This window comes from Agelaius phoeniceus, chromosome 25 (assembly GCF_051311805.1).
Source record: "Agelaius phoeniceus isolate bAgePho1 chromosome 25, bAgePho1.hap1, whole genome shotgun sequence".
Classification (NCBI taxonomy): Eukaryota; Metazoa; Chordata; class Aves; order Passeriformes; family Icteridae; genus Agelaius; species Agelaius phoeniceus.
Genome location: NC_135289.1, coordinates 526,395 through 554,121, shown reverse-complemented (window position 1 = coordinate 554,121; position 27,727 = coordinate 526,395). Strand labels below are relative to the sequence as shown.

Here is a 27,727-nt window from a genome sequence, read left to right as displayed (position 1 = left end):
GGACCCCTCCCAGTGTCCCAGGGGCTCCCAGCCCCAGTGTCCAACCTTGGGCACTGCCAGGGATGCAGGGGCAGCCCCAGCTGCTCTGGGCACCTGTGCCAGGGCCTGCCCTCCCTCCTGCCTTCCCTGTGGCTGTGGGGTGAAGCTGAATTCCCGTGAGGCCCCATGGTCTGTTCCAAGTTGGTGATCATCCCCTTTTCCCTCATTCTCCTGGTAAACATCAGGCACTGATTACATCCCAGTCAAGTGGCAGAGTGAAAGGAGCATCTCAATGCCTGCATTGCTAAATTAAATCCCGTTAATTAACACTGTATAAATAACATTTCTATAGCAAGGTGTGCAGCAGGCTGTGTGCTGGAGGATTTAATTATGTAGAAAATGTGCAGCAGTCATAATTGGTCTGTCCCTCTGGGTGCAACAGTATCAGACTTCCCACACTTACAGGAATGCTTTAATTAGATATGGAATTATCTATTAGTGCTAAAACTAATTGATATTTCCTGTTTGGCTTGTACAGAGCTGTCCTGGGGCAGGAAGAGATGGGAGTGCTGGCTGCCTCAGGGTGCTGACCCTGGGTTGCCACTGCGCTCATTTTGAAAATTTTTCCTTCTGTGCTTTGTTCCTGCCTTACTCCCTTAGTGTCACAAATGACTGCAGGGAGGGGATTCCCCTTTGTCTGAGTAGCTGGAAAAGGCCAAGACAGCATGATTGTGTTTCCAAGATGGATTTTTGCAACTTGTAATGTTCACAGAGGGGACCCTGTAGGCAATGCACTTCAGTATCTGCATTATTGCTGTCCCGTGACATCTCACTGATCTCCTCAGTGATTGCTTAGGGAAGAGTGAATTAGTATTTAAATACAACTGAAGTGGCCTAGGTTAACACCCACAGCTCTCCAAAGGGGCCTCCCAGAAGGTTTTGAGAAGAAATGACAGCATGCTGTTGGTATTTGTGGCACATACTCTGTTTAATCCGGATTGGATACATCAGGTACAGCAGTGGCACAAGACTCAATACTGTAAATGATATACAAGTTTCAACATATGCACTACAATTCCAAAAGAAGACAACAGGAAACTTGGTTCTTCTAGAAAGTTGTTCTCAAATGAAGCTACCTGCAGTTGTGTCCAGTACATTTTGTATCTGTCCTCTGACATTTGTAAAGCAAAGCCCATTTAAAGTACGAAAATAGAAAAGAATCAGGTTGAGAGCTTCTTACAACATAGAACTCCTAAAGAAAACACCATTGCATTGGAATGCCGTACTGTTTATCAAAAATAGACCATCACACCCTTTGTAGAGACTTGCTTGGTCCAAGGAGCCCCTGGGAGCTCCCAGTGGTGGCTGAGGAGTGGGGAGGAGCGCTGGGTGTGCTGGGGACCGTCCCAGCTGCGGCTCTGGAGCAGCACTGGGTTAACCCAGGAGGGGAGGGACACACGGACACACAGAGGGACAGACCTGACCGCAACAGGAGGAGGGACTGTCACAAGCTCTCTGTCACCCGCTCTTTGTTCCACCTGAAACGTTCGTGGCACGGGTGCTGCCCCCTGAGCAGGAGCAGCAGCTCTGGCTCTGGCTCCAGAATTCCCTGTGGCATTTTGGGGTGTCAGGAGCTAAGCTGCACTCGGTGCAAGGGGAGGTGCTCCTTGCTCTGCAGGATTGCCAGAGAGGTGAAATGACTTCCTCGAGGTCACTTAGTGATTGCTCAGGAGCTCAGGAGCAGAGCCCAGGTGCTGATGCTCAGCTCCTGATGTTCACTGCCTTCCCTTTGCTCTGACAGCCTTAGAAAGAAGAAATCACCATGGACAGCGCTTTTGGCAAACACAAAGCCTAAAAACTTGGGCTCTAATCCCATGGATGTACTGCAGTTGGCTCGAAATGTTGGAGAAAAACAAGTGTTCTAAACCAAAATACTGAGATGGACTGGGTGGGTGAGTGATGTGGGAAAGGTGTTTTGTTCATCCAACTCTAAAAGCAGAATTAGGTTTGTGGTTCAAAGCTGCTGATGTTCACCAGCTCTCCACGAGTGCTGACTGTAACTCTGCCTTAGTCCAACAGATTAAAATATTACAAAGTCCAAGGGATGTAGCAACACATAAATTAAATGGGATTTTTAATTTCCTGGGTTTTCTTTACAATACATGTAAGATACAACTTTACTTAAAAAGCAAACTCTTCAAGGATATTTGCATTCTTTAGCTGGTATTAATCTGATTTTCATGCACACACCTTGAGCTGTCTAGACTAGAATGACAAAGGCTGGGTTACAGTACAGGTGCATTAGCAACAGGTTTAGGCTAAACAAGTGGCATTGATTAAATTTTGTCTTGCTTGCCAATTAAAGAAAGATGTATTTTGGATTATCCATGAGGGTTTTTTTTGCACTAAAGCCACGTGTGTTACCTATGTTATTCTTGTAAGGAAACTGAAAGCAAAAGGTGGCTTTTAGAAAGGGTCAATGGAAGTCAAAGCCTAAGTGTGAAAGGTTTTTTTCATCATTTGCTGCCAGCTGGGTGTGAATCCTGTTAGCAGCTCAGTGCCAGGTGAGAGGAGAGGAAATCTATTGATAGCATAGGCTGAAAATCAGTGAAAATATTTCTCCTTCAGACAAAGCTTTGGAAAGGAAATAAAATGCTCAGAAGAAGGAGTTGCTCCTTTGATATTTTTATATTGCTTTAAGAAAATCTGAAAAAATAATGCACTTCCACTTTTTGTACAAAGAATCCATTTTTACCTCTTTTAAAGGAGCTTCTCTAAAACTATAAAAAGTCGTGAGGAATGAGAGGAGGGGGAAAGGCTTGGAGCTGCAGTGCCACACAGCACTGATGGTGTTCTGGGGCTGTTCCAGAGCCTGCCCTGTCCCTGCAGGGATGGATCCCTGTGGGGATGGATCCCTGTCCCTGCAGGGATGGATCCCTGTCCCTGTGGGAATGGATCCCTATGGGGATGGATCCCTGTCCCTATGGCGATGGATCCCTGTCCCTGCAGGGATGGATCCCTGTCCCTGTGGGGATGGATCCCTGTCCCTATGGGGATGGATCCCTGTCCCTGTGGGGATGGATCCCTGTCCCTGCAGCCCCCAGAGGTGCACAGTTCTCTCCTGGGGTAAACCCAGGTTTTCCACAAGGCAGTTCCAGGTGCTTTCGGATGCTCTATTGGGCGACTTCAGAGGATAAAGAGAGCTAATGCCTCCACTAAAAACACTCTTAGCCCTGTTCCTCTAGGCTCAGACTTCCTTAAATCTGTGTGGTTTCATCCCCTGAGAGCCTGTGCTGAGGAACTGACAGCGTGGGCAGCACCTGCCCTGCTCATGGCTCATGGCAGGGCCGTGGTTCCCAGCGGGGATAACAGTTCCTGATTTGTGGAAGAAAACAGAGGCCGTGGCAATCAGAGCCCAAGCAGCCAGCCAGAAACTCCTGGAACTGCTTTTCCTCCTTCTTTTTAACCTCTTTAAATTGAGTGTTGTACTCCCTTTCCCAAAAAGTTTGACTGACAGTGATTAAAAGCCCCTTTGGGCGAGGGCTGCCACCAGGGCTATTTACAGATACAGAGAAGTGAAGTGCCTGGTTCAGCACTCCACGCTGAATCAGGAATAAGAAAGGCAGCACCAAGAACCCTTGGGGAATCCCTGATTCTTTGTAATTTTTATTCCTGTCCCTGTCAGCACGGGGCCATTCACCCTCACTCTGTGCCAGTGGAGATGAGGCTGCAAAGGTGGCAAGTGATGGAGAGCAAGGCCTCTGATCTGGGAGGGCAGGGGTGCTCGGATGATGACACTTAATGAAAATAAAGCAAAAATGAAATTAAAACATCGGAAAAAAACCTCAGTAATGGTAAGATTAACTGCAGTATAACCTCCTACAGGAAGCAGCAAAAGGCAGAGCATTTTAATCTTTTAAAACAGGACTAAACATAGTTTTGGGTTACATATCACAGCCCTGGAATAAATGACTGGAAGCTGGTGCAGCTACTGGAGGCTCAGCCATAGCCCTGGGGTTCCTGGGATGTTGTAGGGTTCTAAGGAGGGTTCGAAGGATTCTAACTGAGTTAATGCAGCAGCCATTGCTCAGGCACAGCAGGAGTGCTGCCAAAGCAGGGTGCAGCTCCTACGTGTAATCAGCATTAATTATCTATACATGTATGTGTCTGTAATTAGCTATATGTGTGTGTATATGTGCAGATAAATATTACACCGGGAGAGGTTATGACAGATGTTCCAACAAAACATCATCCCTCTGCTGAGCCAGCCTCAATCACTCTTTGAGCCGTTCCTTGCACTCTGAAATTGTAAAATCCCTGCTCAGAAGGGGACGGGGACCTTCCCCTGCTCCCTCTGGGCTGTTGGGGACAGGGATGGGCCTTGGGAGGTTTGTGCATGAGCAGGGATCAGCCAGGCTGGGGCAGGGGAGGGAGGGGATGCTCCTCACTCTGCCCTGGGAAAGGGCGCTCCAGGAGGGCAGAGCAAAGAGGGAGCAGTTGTGTTTCAGGCCATGGATTTCCCTTGAGGAATCCTTGCTAGGAAGGTGCCAGAGGAGGTGCCAGCACTGAGCACGGCTCAGGCCCAGTTTGAGGTACCTGGGTACCACACAGTGTTCTCAGTTTTTGGTTAGCTGTTAGCTCATGAGGAGACTTTACCCAAACTAAGTGTAGAACTGGGAGTAGAAAATGCTGTCTGTACCACACGTTAGCAAACGTTGCCAAGCTCCAGTCCTGCTCCCCCTTCCCAGGCAGGTCCTGGGAACTGAAATTGCTGACCTTGTCTATCCCCAAAATCAATGCAGCCCAGGAGCCATGGATGGGACAACTGGAGCCCTCAGCCTGTGAAAAAGCCAAACACCTCTCTGTCCATGCAAGATATTTGGCTCTGGGGTTAATTATTATCAAGTATAAATCCAGACATTATTTGGCTACTATTTACAATGGGTTACATGTCCAGTGCTAGCAAAGGAATTTCTCTATTGGAACCAAAAGTAAAAAGTAAAAAGCATGGGCATACATTACAAGGAACCTCTGGTAGACTCAGGAACGCTCGATGCAGTTGAGTTCAGTGCTTTCATTCTTTGCCATTTGTGTGCACAGTATTAAAAAAGAATCCTACCTTTTTTTTTTCCTTTTAAAAAATACAGAACTGTAGTCTAGTCACACTCTTACAAGTAAGTGATAACAAAAATAGAAAGCAGATACCCAGGTGGGACTAAAACTCTACTAAAGCCTGTCTTCTTTTTTTGTTGTTTTTGTTTTTCTCCACAAATATGTTTCCACAGACAATAATTAGCAGACAAACACAGTTTGCAATTGCACTGTATTGACCTGAAAGGCGGGTACAAAATAGTCTAAATTGGGGGTGGCATCCGGGGAGGGAGGAGTGTGTGTGTGTGTGTGTGTGTGTGCAGGGGCTGGCACACCTGGCTGGGCACCTCCCTGGCAGGGCCGTGCCCTCTGGGGCTCTGCCCACTCACACTCACACACACAGCCACGCAGGGAGCTGCTGTGACAGGAGGCTTCTTTTCTCTAAATCTTTTCCTATAAAAGAAAAAAAAAAAAAAAAACCAGCGAAATTTTGGTTGGTTTAAAGGACCTGCTCCATGAAGAAAAAAAAAAGAAAAAAGTCACAAAATCTATTGTTTTTCACCTTTTCAGTCATTTCCTCGTGAATAAATATTATCCATTAAAAACCTTTAAAAAGGTGCTGCGATACACAGTGTTAGATTCCGCTCTCTGCAGTGGCTCTGCCGCCGGGCCGGCTCCTGCTCCTGCTCCTGCTCCAGCTCCAGCTGTGCGGCGCTGTCGGGCCGAGCAGGGCACAGCTGGACGGGCACAGCTGGACGGGCACAGCTGGACGGGCACAGCTGGCAGGGGCACAGCTGGACGGGCACAACTGGCTGGGCACAGCTGGCTGGGGCACAGCTGGCAGGGGCACAGCTGGACGGGCACAGCCAGCTGGGCACAACTGGCTGGGCTGTGTGGGGCACAGCTGCCCAGGCACAGCCAGCTGGGGCACAGCTGGCGGGGCCATGCAGGGCACAGCTGGCCGGGCACAGCTGTCAGGCGATGCAGGGCACAGCTGGCCGGGCACAGCTGGCTCTGCCCACGGGTCTCTGCTCCTCCTGCAGCCCTTCCTCGGTGCCCGGTGCCCAGCTCTGCCCAGTGCCCGGTCCTGCCCAGTGCCTGTTCCTGCCTGGTGCCCAGCTCTGCCTGGTCCTGCCCAGCTCTCAGTGCCCGGCTCTCAGTGCTCGGCTCTCAGTGCCCAGCTCTCAGTGCCCAGTTCTCTGTGCCCAGCTCTCAGTGCCCAGTTCTCAGTGCCCGGCTCTCAGTGCCCAGCTCTCAGTGCCCGGCTCTCAGTGCCCGGCTCTCAGTGCCCAGCTCTCAGTGCCCAGCGCTCAGTGCCCAGCTCTCAGTGCCCGGTCCTGCCCAGCTCTCAGTGCCTGGCTCTCAGTGCCCAGCTCTCAGTGCCCAGCTCTCAGTGCCCAGCTCTCAGTGCCCAGCGCTCGGTGCCCAGCGGTTCACGGAGCTCGGCGGCTCCTCCGCTCAGCGCCGGGCCGGGCTCACAAGGCGGAGACCTTGACGATGTTGGGAACGTTCGTGGCGGGCCCGGGGCTGCCCGGGCCGGGTCTGCTCTCGCCCTCGGGCGTCAGCGCCGGCGGCGTGGGGATGCTGATGATGGCCGTGGTGATCTGCCCGGCCTTGCAGTTCGGCCTCAGCCCCTCGTCCGACTTCATGTTGAGGCTGGAGCGACTGGAAAACAAATTTAGTGCTTGGCTTGTTTCTCAAAATGAGGCGGTAGAAAGGATGGGGACGGTTCTTAATCAGGATCTCATTCAGCTGAAATATTCAAAGACTGCATTTAAACATCCCCCCGTTCCTGCAAGGCACCATTTATGTCTACACAGATTACACCGAGCTCTGGTAATGTTCCCCCTGGTTAGGAGACAGCTTCTCACAGGGCAAATTGCTCTGTTTCCATTTCCTTCTTGCATAATTCTAGTCTATTTAAAAGGACATCTAAATACCCTGGCCTGTGTAGTGCATCTTTTCAGAGCACAGGTAGTTCTTTCTGAGAAAGATGTTGTCTTTCTTGCATTTCAAATGCCTCTTTCATATTTGCCGTCTCTTGATCCTTTCTATTTTATTTCTCTCTGCAGTAGTTTCAAGGATGTGACAGCTGGAAGCATTCTTATTAGATCTGCATCAATTGCATCCTATAATTAATTACAGGGGGAAAATGATAGGTTGATTTCTGTGCATCTGCACAGCTCCAGGAGTCTGCTATTAGCAGCCCAACGTGTTCATTTGCCACACAAGGCCTGTCCTTTCAGAATGGAGAGCTCCCAGCCGGGAGCTGCTGCCGTTCCCTCGGAGTGACTGCCCGGGGGTGGTTTCTGATCCCCCAAACGCCCAGGAACAGATCCCTGTGCCCACAGTGGGGCAGCCCCAGGGCCTGGGTGCCTCTGCCAGTGGTAACCAGCACACCAAGCTGGTCACATTCCGCACAAAAATTCACTGAAAAGCGTTTTTTCCTCTCTCCATCCTTGCCCAGTTTGGTAAGCAAGTGAAATAAGTGTTGACATTTAAAATATCACCGGTGTCTGATTTAGCAGCCAGAACAGTTGACATTCCCCTGAATTACTGCTTCAGGTGCTGGTTTAAAATATTGTCATATTGAAACTGAAATAGCTGGAGGCTTGTTTTGTGCTTACTCATTCATAATTCATGCTCTGAAATGCCCTTCTGGGCATTACAAACCAAGTAATCACTTGCTGCCCTGAAGGCAGCTTTGTTTGGTTTGTATGTCCCTTTGATAGGAGTGGGGAGAAGAGGAATGGGACATTCAAAACCAGCCCTGGTGCACAAAAAACTTAATGGGCTGAGGGGGATTTAGAAAGTAATTTAATATTTGCAGGAATTATATCGTGAATAAAAGATTCTTTTTAAGCAATTTATGTATAAAATGAAATTTTAACCTTTTTCTATTAAGGGACACTTCACCTGTGTCCTTTATGGCTTTTTAGGTCAAGGTACTAAGGCACCATTGTGAAATTCCTCTTATTTGCTTCCCAGTGATGCTTAGAGTGGCAATTTAGGTTTTTGGACAATGAAAAACAGTGGAGCGTCCCTGCCAGCCCCACAGCTGAACACAGCCCTGCCACTCTGCCAGCCCCACAGCTGGGCACAGCTGGGCACAGCCCTGCCAGCCCCGCAGCTGGGCACAGCTGGGCACAGCCCTGCCAGCCCCACAGCTGAACACAGCCCTGCCATCCGTGCCAGCCCGGTACCTGGCGGTGAGGGAGGGCTGCTCGCTGCCCGGGATGTGGATGGTGCTCAGCTCCTGCATGCTCCGCAGCTGGGCACAGCTGGGCACAGCTGGGCACAGCCCCACCCTGGGCACAGCTGGGCACAGCCCTGGCAGCCCCGGTACCTGGCGGTGAGGGAGGGCTGCTCGCTGCCCGGGATGTGGATGGTGCTCAGCTCCTGCATGCTCCGCAGCTGGGCACAGCTGGGCACAGCCCCACCCTGGGCACACCCCGGGCACACCCTGGCCCAGCCCTGCCATCCCCGCTGTACCTGGCGGTGAGGGAGGGCTGCTCGCTGCCCGGGATGTGGATGGTGCTCATCTCCTGCCAGCCCCACAGCTGGACACAGCTGGACACAGCCCTGCCAGCCCCACCCTGGGCACACCCCGGGCACACCCTGGCCCAGCCCTGCCATCCCCCCTGTACCTGGCGGTGAGGGAGGGCTGCTCGCTGCCCGGGATGTGGATGGTGCTCAGCTCCTGCATGCTCCGCAGCCTCGTGGCGGGCACGCTGCAGTTGGGCAGCGCCGCGCTCCGCTTGTGGCGCCGCGAGCAGCAGGAGGCGCCCAGCCCCGCCTGGCTGGACACGGACGGGCTCCGCGACGAGGGGTAGTTCTGCAGGGAGCTCTCCATGCAGTTCTGCTCGAACAGCTGCTCGTCGATGAACTCGTGGTTCTGCGGGGAGAGCGGAGCTGTCACTGCCGGGCTGGCGGCCCTGCTGTGCTGCGGGAGATGCTGCAGTGCCTGCAGGGCTGCACTGGGACAGGTGCTCCTGCATTGAGCAGGGCACTCCTGCCAGGGTTACATTGAACAGGGCACTCCTGCCAGGCTGCACTGGACAGGGCACTCCCCAAGGAGAGGATCTGCCCTCGCTGCAGCCAGGGCCACTCTGCCCTGCCCTGCCCTGCCCTGCCCTGCCCTGCCCTGCCCTGCCCTGCCCTGCCCACAGGGAAATGAGAGGAGCTGTGGCAGTGAGGAAGGTGCGAGGCCATCACTGCTCACGCAGCCTGACTCGGTCGCTCCGTGGGGTTTGAATTTCTCCTCATCTTTTGCTGCATTCCAGAACGGCCTCAATAAGTCTGGAGTGCCACATGGGTACGAAAGCCAAGAGGAGCTCAGGCTCCTTTTCTTCATGCCTGGGGGCAGGATTGGATTTCATTTGGATGGTCACCTGGCCAGAGAACTTAATGCTTGCATTGGCTGGTGGGCTCAAAGATCCCTGCAGTGCACGAGCTGGGGGAACAAACACAGCACTGAAGGGGGGGAAGGAGACTCAGAAAGCTGAATCTGCAAAGAGCTTCTGTGGTAAGGAACAATCCTGAAATCCTGAAAGAAAGAACTCCCATGTGCGGCTAAGAACAGCCAGGTGGAGTGAACAGACCTCATCCAGTCCCTGTTGGCTTCAGAAACGATGGGAAACAGAAGCAACCATGCTGAGGGCAGCCACCAGATCCCACTGGGACAAGGCACAACTCCCACAGGGAACAGGAGCACGGGAAAGCCAAAGGGAGCCACGTGCACAAACCCCCAGGACAGGAGCAGAGGAGAAGGAAGCAAACACTGTCCAGACACGTCACAGAGACCACAGAGAAAACAGATTAAATACCTTGATGGTGGAAGTTCGTACAGATAACAGGGGATCATCCACAAGATAGGACAATCCCTACGGGACAACATGCCAACAGAAGATAAAAACACAGTTCATTGTCCATTCCAGCATCCACAAGTTTAGTCCCAGCGCTGCATCTCTGGCCTCAGCATTCCAGCTCAAGTTTGAATGGGCAATAGAACCTCCTCTCAGGCCCCTCAGCCAGAACCCTTCTGCCAATTCAGCTTTTGAGGGCTCTGTTCATGGGAGCAGAGCAGAACCAGAACAACTTTACTGCTTTGGTCCTTTGAGAGCCAAAGGCAAAGGCAAACAAGGTTCCAGCTCTGATGCACAGAGCACAGGCTGGGATTGTTTTGCTCTTGTGTCACCACTGGACTGTGGAGTTTGATCAAACTCTCTGAAAGCACAGAAGAAGGGCTTGGGTTGAAGGGCTGGGCTCAGGGCACTCAGCACTTGGAGAAAATACAGCATGTGAATGTCCAGAGCTGGAACGGGAGGGAAAAACCTCCCTTTGTTTGAAGCAGCTGTGTCTGCTGTGGGAATGTGACAAAGTAATCTCTGTGGTGGCAGCTCCAAGTACTCCAGGGTCACTTTGTCATCTGACACAGCAGATCTGGGGCCATTCACAGCCACTCAGCTGGAAGTGTGTGCCAGGGGCAGCCCAGACACAGCCAATAAATAATGGACTCTGAGAATCCTCTGCCTGCCTCCAGAAGGGTGAATTGCCCATTGAAACAAGCTTGCAACCATGGTACATTCCTCATTCCATTCCTGCAACTTGCTCACAAAATGACTCTTCAGTGTTTAAAAAGGCTTTTACTGCAATTTAAATTTCCTGTTGCGCAGTGTTCTAATAGAGTACGTGAAGTACAGGATCTGCACACAAACCCATGGAACCTTCTGGCCTGAGAATTCCAGAGCAGGATCCAAGCCTGCTCTCTGGTTTGGTGCTAGACCATGGCAATAACTGCCTGAAAAACGTGAGGGGAAACCCCTTGGTGCAGATTCTCCCTCTGAGTTTTAATCCAAATTCAAGTATCACTGTTATGGCCATTGTTGGCTGAAAATTTGGAACATTTTTCAGTCCCTGCCACTCATTGTCTCTTATGTCTATTGTGGTACCACACCCACTAATTAGGGCACCACCAGCTAATTAGGGCACAGCCAGAATTTCCAGGAGCCTTTCCAGGGCAGGGCTCAGCTCCTGTCTGCTGCAGCCCCTCTGCTCAAAGTGGGGCTGTGAAATTCGGGGCACAGCTCGGAGGGGTTTGGGCAGGAAGCTTTGAACTGAAGAGTCAGGTTGTGAAATATCTGCTGGTAATGTAACATTGAAATAAAGGATGAGTTGTGTAAAACAGATTCAGGAGCCATTGATCCAGGAAGAATCAGTCCCTGCCCTGCCCTGGGACCCTCAGAGCTCCCTGGGCTCGGGGCACTGCCATCAATTCCTCAGCCTCCTCCCGTGCCTCTCTGACCCCAAGTGCTGCTTTTCCAGCACAGGCCAAACTGGGCAAGTGAAGGTGATTTGTCTAAGAGAAACCCTTGTGAGTCAGAAATCAAAAGCACACTCGATGATGGATGCAGATAGGAAAAGGCATGAATATTTCAAGTATTAACCTCTCTCCATTCTCCCTAGAATGAATCATGGTACAGATAATGTGTTCTTTTACTGCAGAACCTTTTCTATAAACCTGGAAGGAAAACATCTGTATCAAACAAATATCTGAAATGTTCCCAAAGACTTCTGCACACACAATCAGTCACTGGTGCAAAATAAACCTCATTCCAACACCTTGCAGGGTGCAAACAGAACATTCATGCTGTAAAAGTGGCTGTGGGATAAATCAGCTGCCCCTGCGACCAGAGGTGAGCACAGCTGTGTGCAGCCTTTAAACCCCGGCTCAGGTTCACCCTCTCTGGGCCATCTCAGGGCCAAAGGTTTCATTCCCCAGCCCTGGGCGCCGGTACCAGGCAGTGCCTGGGGGTCCCCAGCATCCCGAGGCAGCAGAGCTGTCCCTGGTGCTGCTCAGCCCCACTGAGGGGCTGTGATGTGAGGAAATGCACTTGGGCTCTCCCAGGAGCGCTGAAAAAATGAAACTTCTCATTCTGCCATCTCCCTAAGCCCTGGCTGACATCCCTGTGTGCCCAGAGGCTGAGGAGCTGCTGCTGGCTCTGTGCAGGGCGGGACTGAGGGCAGCAGATGATGCACAGGAATTCCTGCTCTCATTGCACACACAAGGAGGGAAAAGTGCTTTTCACCCACTTCAGACTCCGTGCCCAGGAGGGGTCCCAGCCCCAGGGGATGTGCCAGGGGAGCCCAGGGTGGGTGCCAGCCCCACAGGGATGATCTGGGCTGGGTCCCAACCCTACAGGGATGTTCTGGGCTGGGTCCCAGTCCCATAGGGATGTGCCAGGGCTGGTCCCAGCCCCACAGGGATGTTCTGGGCTGGGTCCCAGCCCCACAGGGATGTGCCAGGGGTGCCCAGGGTGGATCCCAGCCCCACAGGGATGTGCCAGGGTCCCTGAGAGCCCCCGTGCAGCCTCCCCCGAGCCCTGCAGGGCTGTGCCCTGCGCTGGTACTCACAGTTGTTTTTTCCAGGCAGTGCAGCAGATGGTGGTGTTGGCTCTCGATTAAGGAGGTGCCTTTAGTCGTGTGCTGCTCCTCCTCAGTGGATCCCTGAGCAGGCACGGAAAGAGGAGGGAACAAAACCCCAACAGGTGAAAAACCAGGAGAGCAACCAGAGCAGCGGGGGCTGGCCCGGGGTGAGGACGGTGCCAGCTGCTTTCAGGGTTTCCCCTGACTCTCAGGAGGTTTCCTCAGGTTTTTATTAATGATTTCCCTTGTCCACAAAGGGAAAGAGGGGCACGAAGCACAGTCAGGTGCTGTACAATCCTATTGATAAGGCTTTCCTGGTTCATCTTCCCCAACAGGCTCGGGGCTGGCAGTGCCAGGAGGGAGCTGAGGCTCAGGGGCTGCCCCCTCTGCCTCCTCCTCCTCCTCCTCCTTGTCCTGAGCAGGAGCCCCCAGGCTGCCCCGGGTGGGAAATGGGCACCAGATGGGCAGAGCTGCTGGCCAGGGCCAGAGCCCAGGCACTGGGGCTTTGGGAGCCGTGCTGAGGGAAGGGATCCTGCAGAGCTGGGCTCTGCACCCTGGGCTGCTGCAGGAAAACAAAATCTGGGTCTGCAGCAGAAGAGTTTGGCTGCAGTGAAGAGAGCTGAGCTCCCTGAGCAGGGATGCCAGCTTGGCAAGGCCTTGGTGCCAGCCACCATCCAGTTTGCTCTTGGAAGCCATTCAGGGAGCTGCTGGGGGAGGCTGCAGCACGCTGTGGTGTCAGCCCTGAAACACAAAATCCTCCCCCTTTGCCTCGATTCTAGTGCTCCCCCAGTGGGCCCTGGTGAGCTGGGCCAGGGGCTGCACTGGCCCTGCCCAGCCTTATCTGAGGCTCGAGAAAAGGCACCAGAGCTCCCAGCCGTCTGTTCCTGGGGCATTCACCTCCTGGCACAGCAGCTAAAAGGGAATTTCAGCTGTACAAGGAGATTAGTGCTAAGAGGATATGTAGGCTGCTTCCATGGGAAGGATCTCACCATCCCTCGAGCACTTTTGACACAAAGCCCACTAAAAAAAACCCTCTAAATGAGAAGAAAACAGCCTGAGCACTTCGTGTCTGGATGGCAAAAGCCACAAATCCACACGTTTGTGGAGCACGAGCCCCTGGGAGCTGATCTCCTTCCTGCTGCTGTCCTTGGCTGGATCCTTCCCTTCCTTTGCCTTCCCTCCCCTCTGCTCCCCAGAGAGCTCATCCTGCTCCTGTCCCGGCCCTGCTGCTCCTCCCGGGGCAAAAAGCAGGGCTGTGTCCCAGGGACAGGGAAATTGAGGATTGGATCCCAGGTGAGGCTGCACAAATGAGTCCTGGGTGGCTCTGGGGCTCAGTCATCCTTCGTCTCTGTGTCTTTGCTCCCCACGTGCACGGCAGGCTGGTTTATTGGGAATGGAACCCATGAAATGTGCTAATACCTGCTCTGGTGTTGATCAGGCTTAATGTAATCACCTCCTCTCGTGTCTGCTGCTTCTGCTGAGCAATCTGAGCACTTAAAACTTTCCTGAGCAGCCAGAGGCCTCTGGAGGCCTTTAAAAATAAACCCAGCACAGGCAGCCTGAGCTGGGAGCCAGGGAACATTTCCCTGTCCAGCTGGAGATGAGCAGAGAGTGCACATCAGCCTCCTAGGGAATACATGGAGGGCAGAGGGGGTTTATAGTGAGGGCAGAGGGGGTTTCTGGTAAGGGCAGAGGGGGTTTCTAGAGAGGGCTATGGGGGTTTCCAGTGAGGGCAGAGGGGGTTTCTAGCAAGGGCAGAGGGGGTTTCTGGTGAGGGCTATGGGTGTTTCTAGTGAGGGCTCTGTGACCCAGCCCAGCCCCAGCAGCTCTGGCACAGAGCAGAGGAAAATGAAAAATGAACCTGCTTCTGCCTGCAAGGGCAGCTCCTGTGCCAGCTCAGTCAGGAGCTTGGGGAGCCCTCCCTGCCCTGCAGCTCAGCAGCTGAGTGTGTGACCTTGTGTGTGTGACCCTGAGTGTGATCCTGTGTGTGTGACCCCATGTGTGATCCTGTGTGTGACACTGTGTGTGTGACTCTGAGTATGTGACCTTGTGTGTGACCCCGTGTGTGTGACCCTGCATGGGATCCTGTGTGTAACCCTGTGACCCTGTGTGTGACCCCAAGTGTGACCCCACGTGGGATGCTGAGTGAGACTCTCAGTGTGACCCCGGGTGTGACACCAAGTGTGACCTCGAGTGCCAGGCTGGGGACGAGGGGGAGCTGGGAGCCAGGGAGGGGCTGGCAGGGACAGGGACAAGGACAGGGTCAGGGGCAGGGAGAGGGGCAGGAATATGAGCAGGACAGGGGCAGCAGGAGCAGGAGCAGGGGCAGGGGCAGGGTCTGTGCACTCACCGGGAGCTCCAGGGCCTCGTTGAGCAGCCCGTTGCGCTTGCTGTGCAGGTAGGCGTTGGAGCTGCCCGTCTTGGCCACGCGGATCCGCGCCAGGCGCGCCTTCTGTGGGGAGAGACGGGACAGAGATGGTGGGGTCAGGGACAGGGACACGGGGCAGAGATGGCGGGGTCAGGGACAGGGACACGGGGCAGAGATTGTGACATGGGGTTAGGGACAGAGACATGGAGTTAGGGACAGAGACACGGGGTCAGGGACAGGGACACGGGGTCAGGGACAGGGACACGGGGTCAGGGACAGAGACACGGGGTCAGGGACAGGGACACAGGGTTAGGGACAGGGACATGGGGTTAGGGACAGAGACACGGGGTCAGGGACAGAGACACGGGGCTCAGAGATTGTGGGGTCAGGGACTGTGGGCTTAGGGCTGGGGTTCAGTGGGGTCAGGGCTTTGCACGTGCTCTGCCTCCATTTCTCACATTCCCCCACCCTGGGCCCCCCAGGCCCCTCTCTGTGTCTCAGCTCTGTCCTTGTCCCCTGCTCTGCTCGGGCTGCAGCAGCACAGGGACAGAGGGCCCTGCAGTGGCACTGCTGCTTCGTCAGCTGTGGCATCTGATAAAAGAACTGTCCAAAAATACACACCTCAGGGGGACAGGACAGGTGATAAAAGCAGTCCAGAACAATGCCAATGAGAAAAACCAGGACCTTACCTCTTCCTTTTTGGTCGTTTCTGATAATTCCTCTCAGCATTTTTGTTTTTCTTTTCAATTGCTGCCTGCTTCTCTGTCGAGTGATTTGCCTTTTTTCTTTTCTACCGTTAATTTATGACTCAAACGCCATTAAAAGTAAATACATTAAATAACTGTAGCTATTAAAAAATAATTACATTGTGCTGTAGTGTAAAATGCTGCATAATCCCTTAAATAACGTGGAGCTCGTGATTTTCCCCTCTAATTAGAGGTGCTAATGGGTAAATGCTGTAGGAAGAGGAAAGGCAGGAGGCAAAAATCTGCAGTGGGTCCAGAGAGTGGAGCCATTTCAGGAGCTCTGTCCCTGTCCAGGTGTGAGCCACTCTGGCCCTCGGTGCTGGGAATATTGGAAGAATTTGTTTAACCTCAAGACCCTGTGCCCCTGCAGACAATTTCTCAGGCAGAGACACCCATGGGTAAAGTTGGCAGCTTTAATTGAGTGACACAGACTGTGCCCAGGCTGAGAAATGGGCCTTCTTTTAACCCCCCCAAACGGGGACACCTGAAATTGGCTTTGTTTTCTATACCTCACCCAGATTTCCTTGTCCCATTTTAATGCTGAGCCTCCTGATCACTGTGAGATCAGTGAGATCTCTGTGCTGGGCCAAGGAACTCCCTGGGACAGGGGCAAGGCACAGCTGAAAGCACAATGAGAAATAAACTGGATCTTCCCCTTTTCTGAACCTGTCCCCAGCTGCTGGGCTGCTCCAGGCCCTGGAAAGGACTGGCCTTAGGCTGAGACCTGGCACAAAATCCACGGGGCTGCTGCTGTGGAATGGGGGCTGTGGGAGAGAGCTGGGGTGAGGGACTGAGCAATATTCCCATTTCCAGGGGCATTGTCCCTCTGTCCTGATAATTACATTGCCATTAAATGGTTCCTTCTAAACACAAGGATGTGCCTCTGTGTGTCTGTTCCTTACATTGCACAGGGATCCCTCTCCCCTAATCAGGAGTGGCTTTTGGGTGCAGTGCTGGTTTCTCCAGGGATGCTCTGATGGTCAGCACCACCAGCAGGTTCCCATTTCTCCCTGTGCCTGATAAAACATCAGCTCCTTTGCTGGAGGAATTGCCGGTGCCCAGCTCACCTCACCTGGAGCAGGGCAGGTTTGTGCTCATCTCCAGTTCAGTCCATTGTTAAGTGGAATCAGTCCCAGGCTGTTGTAATGAACATTATTCCCTTTGCCTCCAGGCTAGCAGGGGATCAAATATTAATGGCTGTACTCCATGTGGAGTGGAGATGGTTCTGAGGTCTGTTCCCTTTTCCTTTTGAACCAGGGCCACTTGCTATCTAAATAATTGAGCCCCACAGCTTTTGTAGTTTAGAACAGACGTTGTTATTTTAAAAAATGTCAGTGGGGCAGGACAGAAGTTAATCCTGCTCTCCTGCACAAAGGATGGGCTGGGATTGTCTCAGCACCCAACTCCGGTCCCCATCATGATTAAATTTGGTAGATATCTTGATTAACTCAGCTAGAGAAGTTAATTAAAATTGGTGCCTAAAATTGGTTTGGCCCTCCAGACAGTTTCCTCCATTGGACTAGAAACAACTTTAAAACAAGAGCTCAGGTTTTTCTGTGAATGTGCAAACGTGAATTTTCTGTGAGTGTCTCTGCTGGGTGGCACCAGCTCTGCCTGGCTTTGGGTACCTGTCCTGTGTCTCTGTGGGCTCTGACAGTACAGAAGGGTTTAGGATCTTCCAAATTCCGCCCATTTTTGCCACATGTGGGCAGGTTTTTGCCATCCCTGTCCTGCAGAGCTGCTGGCTGGGCACAGAGGATGGGCAGGTGGAGGCCTGTGGTTCCCTGGCCTTCTGCTGCAAACGTCGTTTTGGGGGGCATGGTTGTCCTTGCATCTTCTCCCCAAAAAGTGACAGACTAAAGGTCACCAGGGCCGGGCCTGAGCTCACTGTTACTGAAATAACCCCTGCACAGGAGGCTAAAAAAGGAAAAGCAAACGGCACACTGTGTCTGCATGGAGATGGGAGAGGAGTTGCTAGGAAACCACAGGATCTCAAAATGCATATGACCTAATCTGGAAGATAATTTATATGATGAAAATAATAATACTAATGACAGCCACTTACAGGTTAGAATGATTAATTTGGTTATCTTGGAGCCCACGTGTTTCTCAGAGCAGGATGGAAGGCAGGGCTCAGGAACTCCTGGGCTCTGCTGGCTTTTCAGAAACTGGGGCTCAGAATCAGCAGGAGGGCACTGAAGACTGCACAGGTGGGGAGGGGGCAGCATCCTGGGGGTCTGCACTTCCCAAAGGGACTGGCAGAGGAGAGGGAGGAGCCTGAATTCATCCTGGTGCTGTTTGGAGGAGTGCAGGGAGCAGGAGCTGCTGGCTGGGAGAAATGCTTACCAGATGGCAGGCTCAGGAAACAGCTAATTATTATTTATTAATGATTTTCATCCAGTTCTTATGGAGATAACACTCACTCTTGATTTATCTGGGATACAAAACTATTAAGCTACAACCCATGACACGATTCCCCATTAGCCAGACAACTTCAGCTTTCCAGATCTCCTGTCCTTGAGCAAGCAGGGAGTGCAGGACCTGGAGACAGGAGCCCTGCAGCCCCTCTCCCTCTGGGCACGGGAGCTGTTTTAGCACCATCACTCTCAGGATGGGGCTGGAAAGGACCTCTGGGCTCCAATCAGAGCTCACCTGGGCTGACTGTGCAGAGCCAGCTCCTCCCATGCCCAGGTGGGTTGGGAACGGCTTCAAACCTGCACACCTGAGGGTATTTATCCATGAGGGCTCCAAACCCTGCACACCTGAGGGTATTTATAGATTAACCAGGGCTCCAAACCTGCACACCTGAGGGTATTTATAGATTAACGAGGGCTCCAAACCTGCACACCTGAGGGTATTTATAGATTAACGAGGGCTCCAAACCCTGCACACCTGAGGGTATTTATCCATTAATGAGGGCTCCAAACCCTGCACACCTGAGGGTATTTATCCATTAACAAGGGCTCCAAACCCTGCACACCTGAGGGTATTTATCCATTAATGAGGGCTCCAAACCCTGCACACCTGAGGGTATTTATCCATTAACAAGGGCTCCAAACCCTGCACACCTGAGGGTATTTATCCATTAATGAGGGCTCCAAACCCTGCACACCTGAGGGTATTTATCCAGGAGGGCTCCAAACCTGCACACCTGAGGGTATTTAGCCATTGACAAGGGCTCCAAACCCTGCACACCTGAGGGTATTTAGCCATTAACAAGGGCTCCAAACCCTGCACACCTGAGGGTATTTATAGATTAACGAGGTCTCCTAATCTACAGCCACCTCCACCCCAAGTTCAGGTGTTTTTGGGTAGCTCCAAACCCTGCACACCTGAGGGTATTTAGCCATTAATGAGGTCTCCACCCTGTGTCCAGGTGTTTTTGGGTCTCTCCAAACCTGCACACCTGAGGGTATTTATCCCTTAATGATGGTTCCAAACCCTGCACATCTGAGGGTATTTAGCCCTAACGAGGTCTCCACCCATGTCCAGGTGTTTTGGGTCGCTCCAGACCCTGCACACCTGAGGGTATTTATCCATTAACGAGGGCTCCAAACCCTGCACACCTGAGGGTATTTATCCCTTAATGATGGTTCCAAACCCTGCACATCTGAGGGTATTTAGCCCTAACGAGGTCTCCACCCATGTCCAGGTGTTTTGGGTCTCTCCAGCCCTGCACACCTGAAGGTATTTAGCCATTAATGAGGTCTCCAGACCCTGCACACCTGAGGGTGCTCACACATTAATCACTCCCTCAGAGCTGTCCCTGTGAGGCCACAGTCCCTCCTCAGCCTCTCCTCGCATGAGGGGTGCTCTGTCCCATCTCCCTTTGCTGCTAAAACCACACCATGAGGTTTCCTGGAAGAAAGTTTAGCTACTCAAGGTAATTAACCACGTTTTACATGCTAACTCCTCAATAATTAATAGTTTGAATGTTATTGGTGGTTGCTGCAGTAGGTGAGCACCAGTGGGTGTTTAAGGCTGAGATGAAGCTGCTCCCCAAAGTCACCAGTGGAGTGCTTTGGATCTGGTTCTTATTCTCAAGGTGAAATATGAAATATTATTTATGGTATATATAGTATTTTCTTGCCTTTGTCTGCATCTGTTGGTTGTTGGGAGTTTGGGTTTAAATCCTGGATGGAAAGGACTTGGTTGATTCTGGAGGGTGGAAAAGGTGATAAGCAGGTTGCAGAGTTAGAGCACAGACTGCTACAGGATCTGAGAGGGACTTTTTCTTCTCCTTTTCACTTCTCTAAGAAACAAAGTGTGCACATTTGGATTTTACTTCCTCTCAAACCTTTACATTAAACAGCTTTTGAGCCAAGTTCAACTATTCTGTCACTTTAGCTTTGGGGGAGATGTCATAGAGCTGCATATGGAAATTAGGTAGTGCAGAACTCATTATATTCCTATATAATTTGACAGAACCACTTGCAGTCAGACCTTGATCTTATTTTGGTCCTCTTCATTACTTTCCAGAGATGAAAGATCCCCCTATCCTCCTCTGTGCCTCTCCTTTTAACGCTACCTTACCCTTGGCACCATTAAAGCAACAGAACATCATTTCCAATGAACTTTATCGTTTAATCTCCTCCAAAGCTGAGGAACACCGTGTTCAGGCTATTTATAGAACAATGCACAGAATCTGGAGTTTGATGGGTCTGGGCCTCTCGCAGGGCAGAGCTCGTGGCTGAGCAGGGAGCTCTCCAAGGGTCCCCCTGGGCAATGCAGGCAGGGGCTCTGGGGCTCTGGGGCTCTGGGCCTGCTCCCCTCCTGTGCCAGCTCCTCCTTGTGCATCCCCACCTTGGGCTCAGCGAGCCCTGGCTCACATTTACTGAGGCTCTCGCTCCTGGGGGATATTTGTTCCAGGGATTCTTTCCTCTGCTTAGACTAAAGTTCCTTGTGGTTTCCAGCCGGTGTTGTGTGTGTGTTCATCCCCCCAGCCAGGCCACAGCCACACCTTGATCTGAGGCAGGGCTGGCTGTAGGGACTGTTTTCCCCTGGCTGAATTCTGTTTTACACAGCTCCTGCAGCTTGGCTGAACCTCAAAGCTTCCTCTGTGCTGAAGCTCCCGCAGCAGCAGCTGAGTAACAAAACCTCCTCTCTCCCCTCTTGAAATAGAACAAAAGAAATTCCTACACACATTTTTTTTAATACTATGAATGCTGGAACAGGTTTTTAGAGCGTGGGTCAGAATTGCTCCAAGGATGTTAAAGAGGTGCCCAGTTGTAGTGGGAATAATCTGGAATAACTGGAATTGTTATGGGGTGTAAATCAGGGTGTCAGAACTTGTCTAGAAATTTATTATTAAAAAAAAAATCTCAAGGAAAGTCATGTTTTTCTGCATCATGGATAGGGATGCTGCTGTTCTGCATTGGTCCCAGCCAAGGCTCAGTGTCTCAGTGCAAGCCAAGCGTGATGAGCAGCTGTCTGCCTGTGATTTATCTGTCTGTCCTTCCTTATCTGTGCTTCCAGAGCTCCCTTTTATGACATCTTTCACACAGCTCACACCCCTAATTAATAGCTCTGAAGTGTTGAGGGCTGGAGGAATTAGCAGAGTTTGATCTGGTGTCACACGCCAGGTGCTGGCCCTGATGGATGAGCAATAATTAATTAATTAATAAATTAATTAACAGCGTGGAGCCCGTGGCAGCCCAGGGAATGGCTCGGGGAGGGTGACCCTGGGGGACAGGGCCCTGCTGGCAGCAGTGAGGGGCTGACCCCAGCCCCAGCCCCTTCCCCATGGGGGAGACCCCAGCCCCAGCTGAGCAAAGCATTTTTTGGCTGAGAGCTTTGATCCAGGGCTCCTTGGCGAGGCAATTTCAGCCTGTGTTTGTTCTGACATCTGGGATGCAGTGGGCAGCACCAGCCACTGCAGCTCCTCCAGCTGTGCCACAGAATGGGAACATCTGTCCTGGACAGGGACCCTGGGGCTGGGTGACCCAGCAGGGCCTGGGGGACCTCCCCATCCCAGGCTGTGCTCTGGACATCACTGAGACTCGATGGGAAACTGAAAATAAATGGGGAGAAGCTCCTGGGTACTGAAAATAAATGGGGAGCAGCTTCTGGGTACTGAAAATGAACGGGAGCAGCTTCTGGGTACTGAAAATAAACGGGGAGCAGCTCCTGGCTACTGAAAATAAACGGGGAGCAGCTTCTGGCTACTGCAAATAAACGGGGAGCAGCTCCTGGGTACTGAAAATAAACGGGGAGCAGCTTCTGGGTACTGAGAATAAACGGGGAGCAGCTTCTGGGTACTGAAAATAAACACGGAGCAGCTTCTGGGTACTGAAAATAAACACGGAGCAGCTTCTGGGTACTGAAAATGAACGGGGAGCAGCTCCTGGGTACTGAGAATAAACGGGGAGCAGCTCCTGGGTACTGAAAATAAACGGGGAGCAGCTTCTGGGTACTGCAAATAAACGGGGAGCAGCTCCTGGGTACTGAAAATAAACGGGGAGCAGCTCCTGGGTACTGCAAATAAACGGGGAGCAGCTTCTGGGTACTGCAAATAAACGGGGAGCAGCTCCTGGGTACTGCAAATAAACGGGGAGCAGCTCCTGGGTACTGAGAATAAACGGGGAGCAGCTTCTGGGTACTGAAAATAAATGGGGAGCAGCTTCTGGGTACGTGTGCCAGGCGTTCCAGCTGGGCACTGGGCCACTGCTGACAGCAGCCTGACAGAATATTTGGATGCATGGGCTTGCTTTGGAGCTGAACCCATAAACTGGAGCTCACTGATTTCAGCCCTTCCTCCCAGAGGAGACAGCTCCTTGTCTCAGGGAATTTGGAATAGCTGAGCTGATGGAAAATGTTATTTTGCTTTCCTCAATGATATGAAAGGAAAGAGGCAGGATTCCTGGTTGGCTAATTTGTTTGTTTGGCTTTTTTTCCCCTGAACTCTATTAAGGGATGTGACAAACAGAGGAAGAGGTACCTAGCCCAGCAAAAATGAAATATCTTCTAAAAAAATAATAAAAAAGCTTTTTTCCCCCCTGTCAAAGGCTGTTAAATATCAACAACAACAAAAACATATTCCACACAGATTCGTTCTGGTTGAAAAAAAATGTTCTTTAAATGTCAGCCAGCTCCAGTTTTAACCTTATTGTTTCTCTCTCCCCCTAAGTTCCCAACCCCATCCCCTGCTGGCACTGAGTCATGTTCTGATGCTGAGCCCTCCTTAGACAGCTCCACTCACTCCTGGCCACGCTCTCAAGTTCAGGAACCCACCTCCAAAATTCAGGGTGTCAGCTGGAAAACAGAACATTTCAAAGCTGACTCCCCTGCTCTCTAGCAAATCAATGATTACAATGGCCTGGTTATTGACAGCTGTGTGGGCTGCCTTCCTCATGGGTAGGGGATGACACAAACCCAGATTCAGCCTTTCCCAGCACCACTCCCCTCCCTGAGCCCTGCTGCATCTCCCGAGGGTCTGGAACAGGCTGCTCCTGCATCCTCCTGAGGAACCATCAGGCATTTGTGTCCCTGCTCTTCCTTGCTTTTGGCTGGAGCCCCTTGTCAGCATCTCCACAGTCGCCCCTTCCCCAGCTGCCTGCGTGCCATCATCTCCTGAGGAGATGGGAGAGCCTCCCTCCGTGTCCATGGAAGAGCTTCCCTTGATGCCCTTCCTCTCCTCCATGGAAGAGCTTCCCTCCATCCCCATGGAAGAACCTCCTTCCCTCCATCCCCATGAGAGAGCCTCCCTGCATCCCTGTGGAAGAACCTTCCTCCATGCCCATGGAAGAAGAACTTCCCTCCATCCCCTTCCTCTCCCCATGGAAGAGCCTCCCTCCATCCCCTTCCTCTCCCCATGGAAGAGCCTCCCTCCATCCCCTTCCCTTCCTCTCCCAATGGAAGGGCCTCTCTCTATCCTCTTCCTCTCCCAATGGAAGGGCCTCTCTCCATCCTCTTCCTCTCCCAATGGAAGGGCCTCCCTCCATCCCCTTTCCTTCCTCTCCCAATGGAAGGGCCTCTCTCTATCCTCTTCCTCTCCCCGTGGAAGGGCCTCTCTCCATCCTCTTCCTCTCCCCTATGGAAGAGCCTCTCTCCATCCTCTTCCTCTCCCCTATGGAAGAGCCTCTCTCCATCCTCTTCCTCTCCCAATGGAAGAGCCTCTCTCCATCCCCTTCCTCTCCCAATGGAAGAGCCTCCCTGCTTCCCTTCCTCTCCCCCGTGCCAGCCTCCCTCCCTGCTGCTGGAGCTGCTCAGTGGTGGATCCTCCCCTCCCTCCCCAGACAAGGTGTCCCTCGCCTGCCTCACCAGTTCGTGCCCTCTGCTCTCCCCCAGGCTGGCACTGTCCAGCTCTCTGCTCCATGTGGGAGCAGCTCTGCAGAACTGTTCTGTCCTTGCCTGGGTCTGTGTCTGGCTCTCTCCTGGAAGCTCACAGCCTCAGGATGGAATGAGAACCTGCCTCGGGGCTCGTGCAGTGCACTGCTCGTTCTCAGGGAGCCAAAGGGCACCAGATAATAAATGGAATGAATTGAACACCCTCCGAGGCTGTGGTCGTCAGAAGCACATTTACTGCAGGCTGGAAACCAAGCCCTGTGATTACCCAGGGTTGGGTTTGTTGGCAGCCCCTGTTGAACTGAGGCCGTGCCATTCCCCTGGGATTATCAGCTATTCCAGCAGCAGGGCTCATTTAGCAAATCTAACTATTACAGATAAACGCACTCCAAGCAGGGCTGGGCTTTTCTTTTCCCCATAGCGTTTCTGAGCATTTCCATTTCCCCATTTGCTGAGAGGCTGCCCTTTGAACTGGGCTGAGATCCACAACGGCCCCGCTGAATTCTCCCCTCGGGGCTCCCCTGTGTCACCCCCAGCCCTGCCTGTCCCTGTCCCTGTGCTGGGGACTGCTCTCCTTCCCGCTGCTGCCAAAGGAGCAGCATCTCGGAGCTGTCAGCAGCTGCCTCTGCCTTTCCTTGCCGGGGTGGGCAGGTGGGAGGTGTTGTCCCCCACCCAGCTCCTGTCTCCTCCTGCTGCAAGCTGAGCGCAGAGAGGGGCTCCTCCAGCATCATCTGAATTACAAAGTCATTCTATTGTCAAGCCCTTTAAGTGTCACATTCTCTTTTAAATCCGAGGCTGTGACATTCACTGAGGAACGGCGTCGTTTCAAAGTCAGGGATGTCTATTCTTAGCACATCAGTCAAAAAAAGGGGGGGGAAAAAAAAGTCGTTGGGGAAGGAAAAAAACACAACTGTTTTACCAAAATGAGCCTTGTCACAAATGATCAATTCATCTCCCAGTCACACTGACCTGCTCCTTGCTGCATGCCAGAGGACAGAGTTTGATACCACAGCACAATGAATTAAGATTTGCCAGATCTCCTGGTAATTAATTGTCTCACAGCACAGGTTTGGCAAAGAATAATTTATCTTTAAAGAGATTAGATCACTGGTAGCTGGGTTTTGTGTTTTACTGGGGTTTTTTCTTTTTAAGGAACATTTCTCCTCAGTTAGTTGAAGAATAGATGCTGATGAGTAACAGCCACCTCCTGGTATTTTATTCACGTTACTTAAATACCTCTCCCTGCTAGACCAGAGCCCCCTCACCAGTGCAGAGGCAAAGTTAGGACTGAGCAGAGCCAGAGGGGCTGGGCTGTGCTCTGGGTTTTGGAGTGCAGCCCCTGGGAATGTCTCTCCAGCCAGCCTGATGCTCGTGCAGAACTTCTGCCTTTGTTATTGGTCACTGGAAAATCTCATTCTGAGCTCATATAAAAAATTAATAATGTCTATAGCCTTGTCTTGAAATCTACCTGTGCATCAGGAGAGTCATGATTCTCAAACTAAGCAGAACTTTCAAAGCATTTATCCTGATATCTGCCCAGGAAACTGCTCTTCCCTTCAAAGAGAACAAAATCCACTGAATTCCTGGTGTGCTCTTAAATTCTATTATAAGGAGCTTCTGCTGGTGGGTTCTTCATATTCAAGGACTGAAAGAGAGCAAAGAGATTTTTCCAACCTTCTTGCAAAAGCCATGCAAATGTCTTTGTAACTTTAATGAGATGGGGGCAGAGTTTTAACTGTTTCTGAAGATGGGATTCAGTTCAGTGTGGGATGATGCTGGAACAAGTGTGGCATCAAAGCAGATCCTCAATGTCCCCCTGCACATCCTGACCAGCTCCAGAGGGACTGCCACTAATGTGCTTCTCTCCCTTTCCTGCTTTTCAGTATTCATGCAGTGCTGATCATGTGAAAATTACTCACACTTCTGACTTGAGAAAAGTTTCTTAACTGAGAAATTCCACCAATATCAAGGGAATTAGAAATTCAAATGGGGGGAAATTATACACTGTGTGTGTCAATACAGCAAAGCTTTATAAAAGCTGCAATCAATCACATTGGCATCAAAGGTGCTGGGACTTTTCCCTGTTCCAGTGGATCACAGGCCAAAGGAGCAGTGGAATTGGAGGAAGGAGCCTTGGTTTGCTCCTGGAGAGAGGGGCTGCCTGTGAGGAGCCCGGGCCTGCAGTCAGCCCTGGGTTATGCCCAGTCCCTGGGTTATGCCCAGTTCCCGGGATATGCCCAGTTCCTGGGTTATGCCCAGTTCCCATTGCCCAGTCCCTGGGTTATGCCCAGTTCCCGGGATATGCCCAGTTCCCATTGCTCAGTGCCTGGGTTATGCCCAGTTCCTTATGCCCAGTCCCTGTGTTATGCCCAGTTCCCATTGCCCAGTTCCCGGGTTATGCCCAGTCCCTGGGTTATGCCCAGTTCCCATTGCTCAGTCCCTGGGTTATGCCCAGTTCCTGGGTTATGCCCAGTCCCTGGGTTATGCCCAGTTCCCATTGCTCAGTGCCTTGGTTATGCTCAGTCCCTGGGTTATGTCCAGTTCCCATTGCTCAGTCCCTGGGTTATGCCCAGTTCCCATTGCTCAGTGCCTGGGTTATGCCCAGTTCCCGGGTTATGCCCAGTCCCTGGGTTATGCCCAGTTCCCATTGCTCAGTGCCTGGGTTATGCCCAGTCCCTGGGTTATGCCCAGTTCCTTATGCCCAGTCCCTGGGTTATGCCCAGTCCCTGGGTTATGCCCAGTTCCCATTGCTCAGTGCCTGTGTTATGCTCAGTGCCTGTGTTATGCCCAGTCCCTGGGTTATGCCCAGTTCCCTTTGCTCAGTGCCTGGCCGGGCTCTGGAGCTGCTCCTGTCTCTGTTTGGTGCTGCTGCAGCAGAACCAGAGCTTCTGTCAAAGGCTGCAGTTCTTGAATGGGCTTTTGGGCATTGTCCCATAACCTCCCCCTGAGCATCCCTGTCCCTCCCTTTGACACTGCCCCGCTCCTGTCCCAGGTGAAATCCCAAACCCCCGTGCCCGGTGCAGCCGTGCTTTGGATGGCTCTGAAACCACTGAAATTCACTGCAGGGCTGCCCTGACCCCTCCGGATCCCAGTGCCAGCTGCTGCAGGGGCACAGGGCGGGCTTTGCCACACCTGTACCCTCTTCACCTCTGCTGTGCTGTGTGTGATCACACCCACACTTCTCCCTCCAGTCCTGCTCCCTGCCCCGGTGTGCGCTGTCAGCCTCGGGCGGGGTTTGCACAGCCCAGCAGTGCTGAGGCTGCAGCTCATTCCTGCACCTCCCTGCTGCTCCCCTCTGGTGTTGTGACTGCCGAACGTTGTGGTTCTGTAGGTCCTGTATCCGAGCTCTCTGCTGTCAGCTCCCTGAGATGCAAGAAGTAGGCACGGCCCAGATGCTTGCCTGGAGCAGAAATAACACATTTTCCTGCTACTGTTCTCCATCAGGTCCCCTGAGTCTTGCATTTCTGGCAGGCAGCATTCCATGGGGAGAAAAAGAACCTCAGGCCTTTGGTTTGCAGTTGTTGTAAAAACCTGATTCTGGCTGTGGTGTAATTTAGCAGATTGAAATAGAGATATAGTAAATCTGTTATACTCTCTCAGTGACTCAGGGAGCTTCCACTGGCAAAAACTGTTCAGAACTTGGAATATTCAGTAATCCCTTCACATTTCCAGGGGCTTTTGTGTATTCCCAGTGTTCAGCCCCAGCTTTGAGGGGTTTGTGTGCTGATAAGTGCATGTTGCTGGATGGGTGCATTTGAAACCAGAGAGAGACAGCAAGGAGCGAAGCAGCCAGGAGGATGAACAGCTCCTGGGGATGATTTAAGGGTTTGGTGCA

At 52.1% G+C, this 27,727-nt stretch overlaps 1 protein-coding gene across 6 annotated transcripts in view; it reads right to left on the bottom strand.

Moving 5' to 3' along the window:
- Positions 1-948: 948 nt before the first annotated feature.
- The window catches only part of KCND3 (potassium voltage-gated channel subfamily D member 3), a 100,068-nt gene continuing 73,289 nt past the window's right edge, over positions 949-27,727 (bottom strand). For 3 of the 6 annotated variants that reach the window (XM_077190641.1, XM_077190643.1, XM_077190642.1), the window contains exons 4-8: positions 14,846-14,947; positions 12,484-12,576; positions 9,897-9,953; positions 8,718-8,965; positions 949-6,735 (exon numbers count right to left, since the gene is read on the bottom strand). In XM_077190641.1, the coding sequence (XP_077046756.1) occupies positions 6,546-6,735; positions 8,718-8,965; positions 9,897-9,953; positions 12,484-12,576; positions 14,846-14,947 (690 nt within the window). In that variant the 3' untranslated portion in view covers positions 949-6,545. Of the gene's footprint in view, positions 6,736-6,803; positions 6,823-8,717; positions 8,966-9,896; positions 9,954-12,483; positions 12,577-14,845; positions 14,948-27,727 lie in introns of those variants that run through there. The other 3 variants (XR_013185210.1, XM_077190645.1, XM_077190644.1) reach the window with 3 other exon arrangements.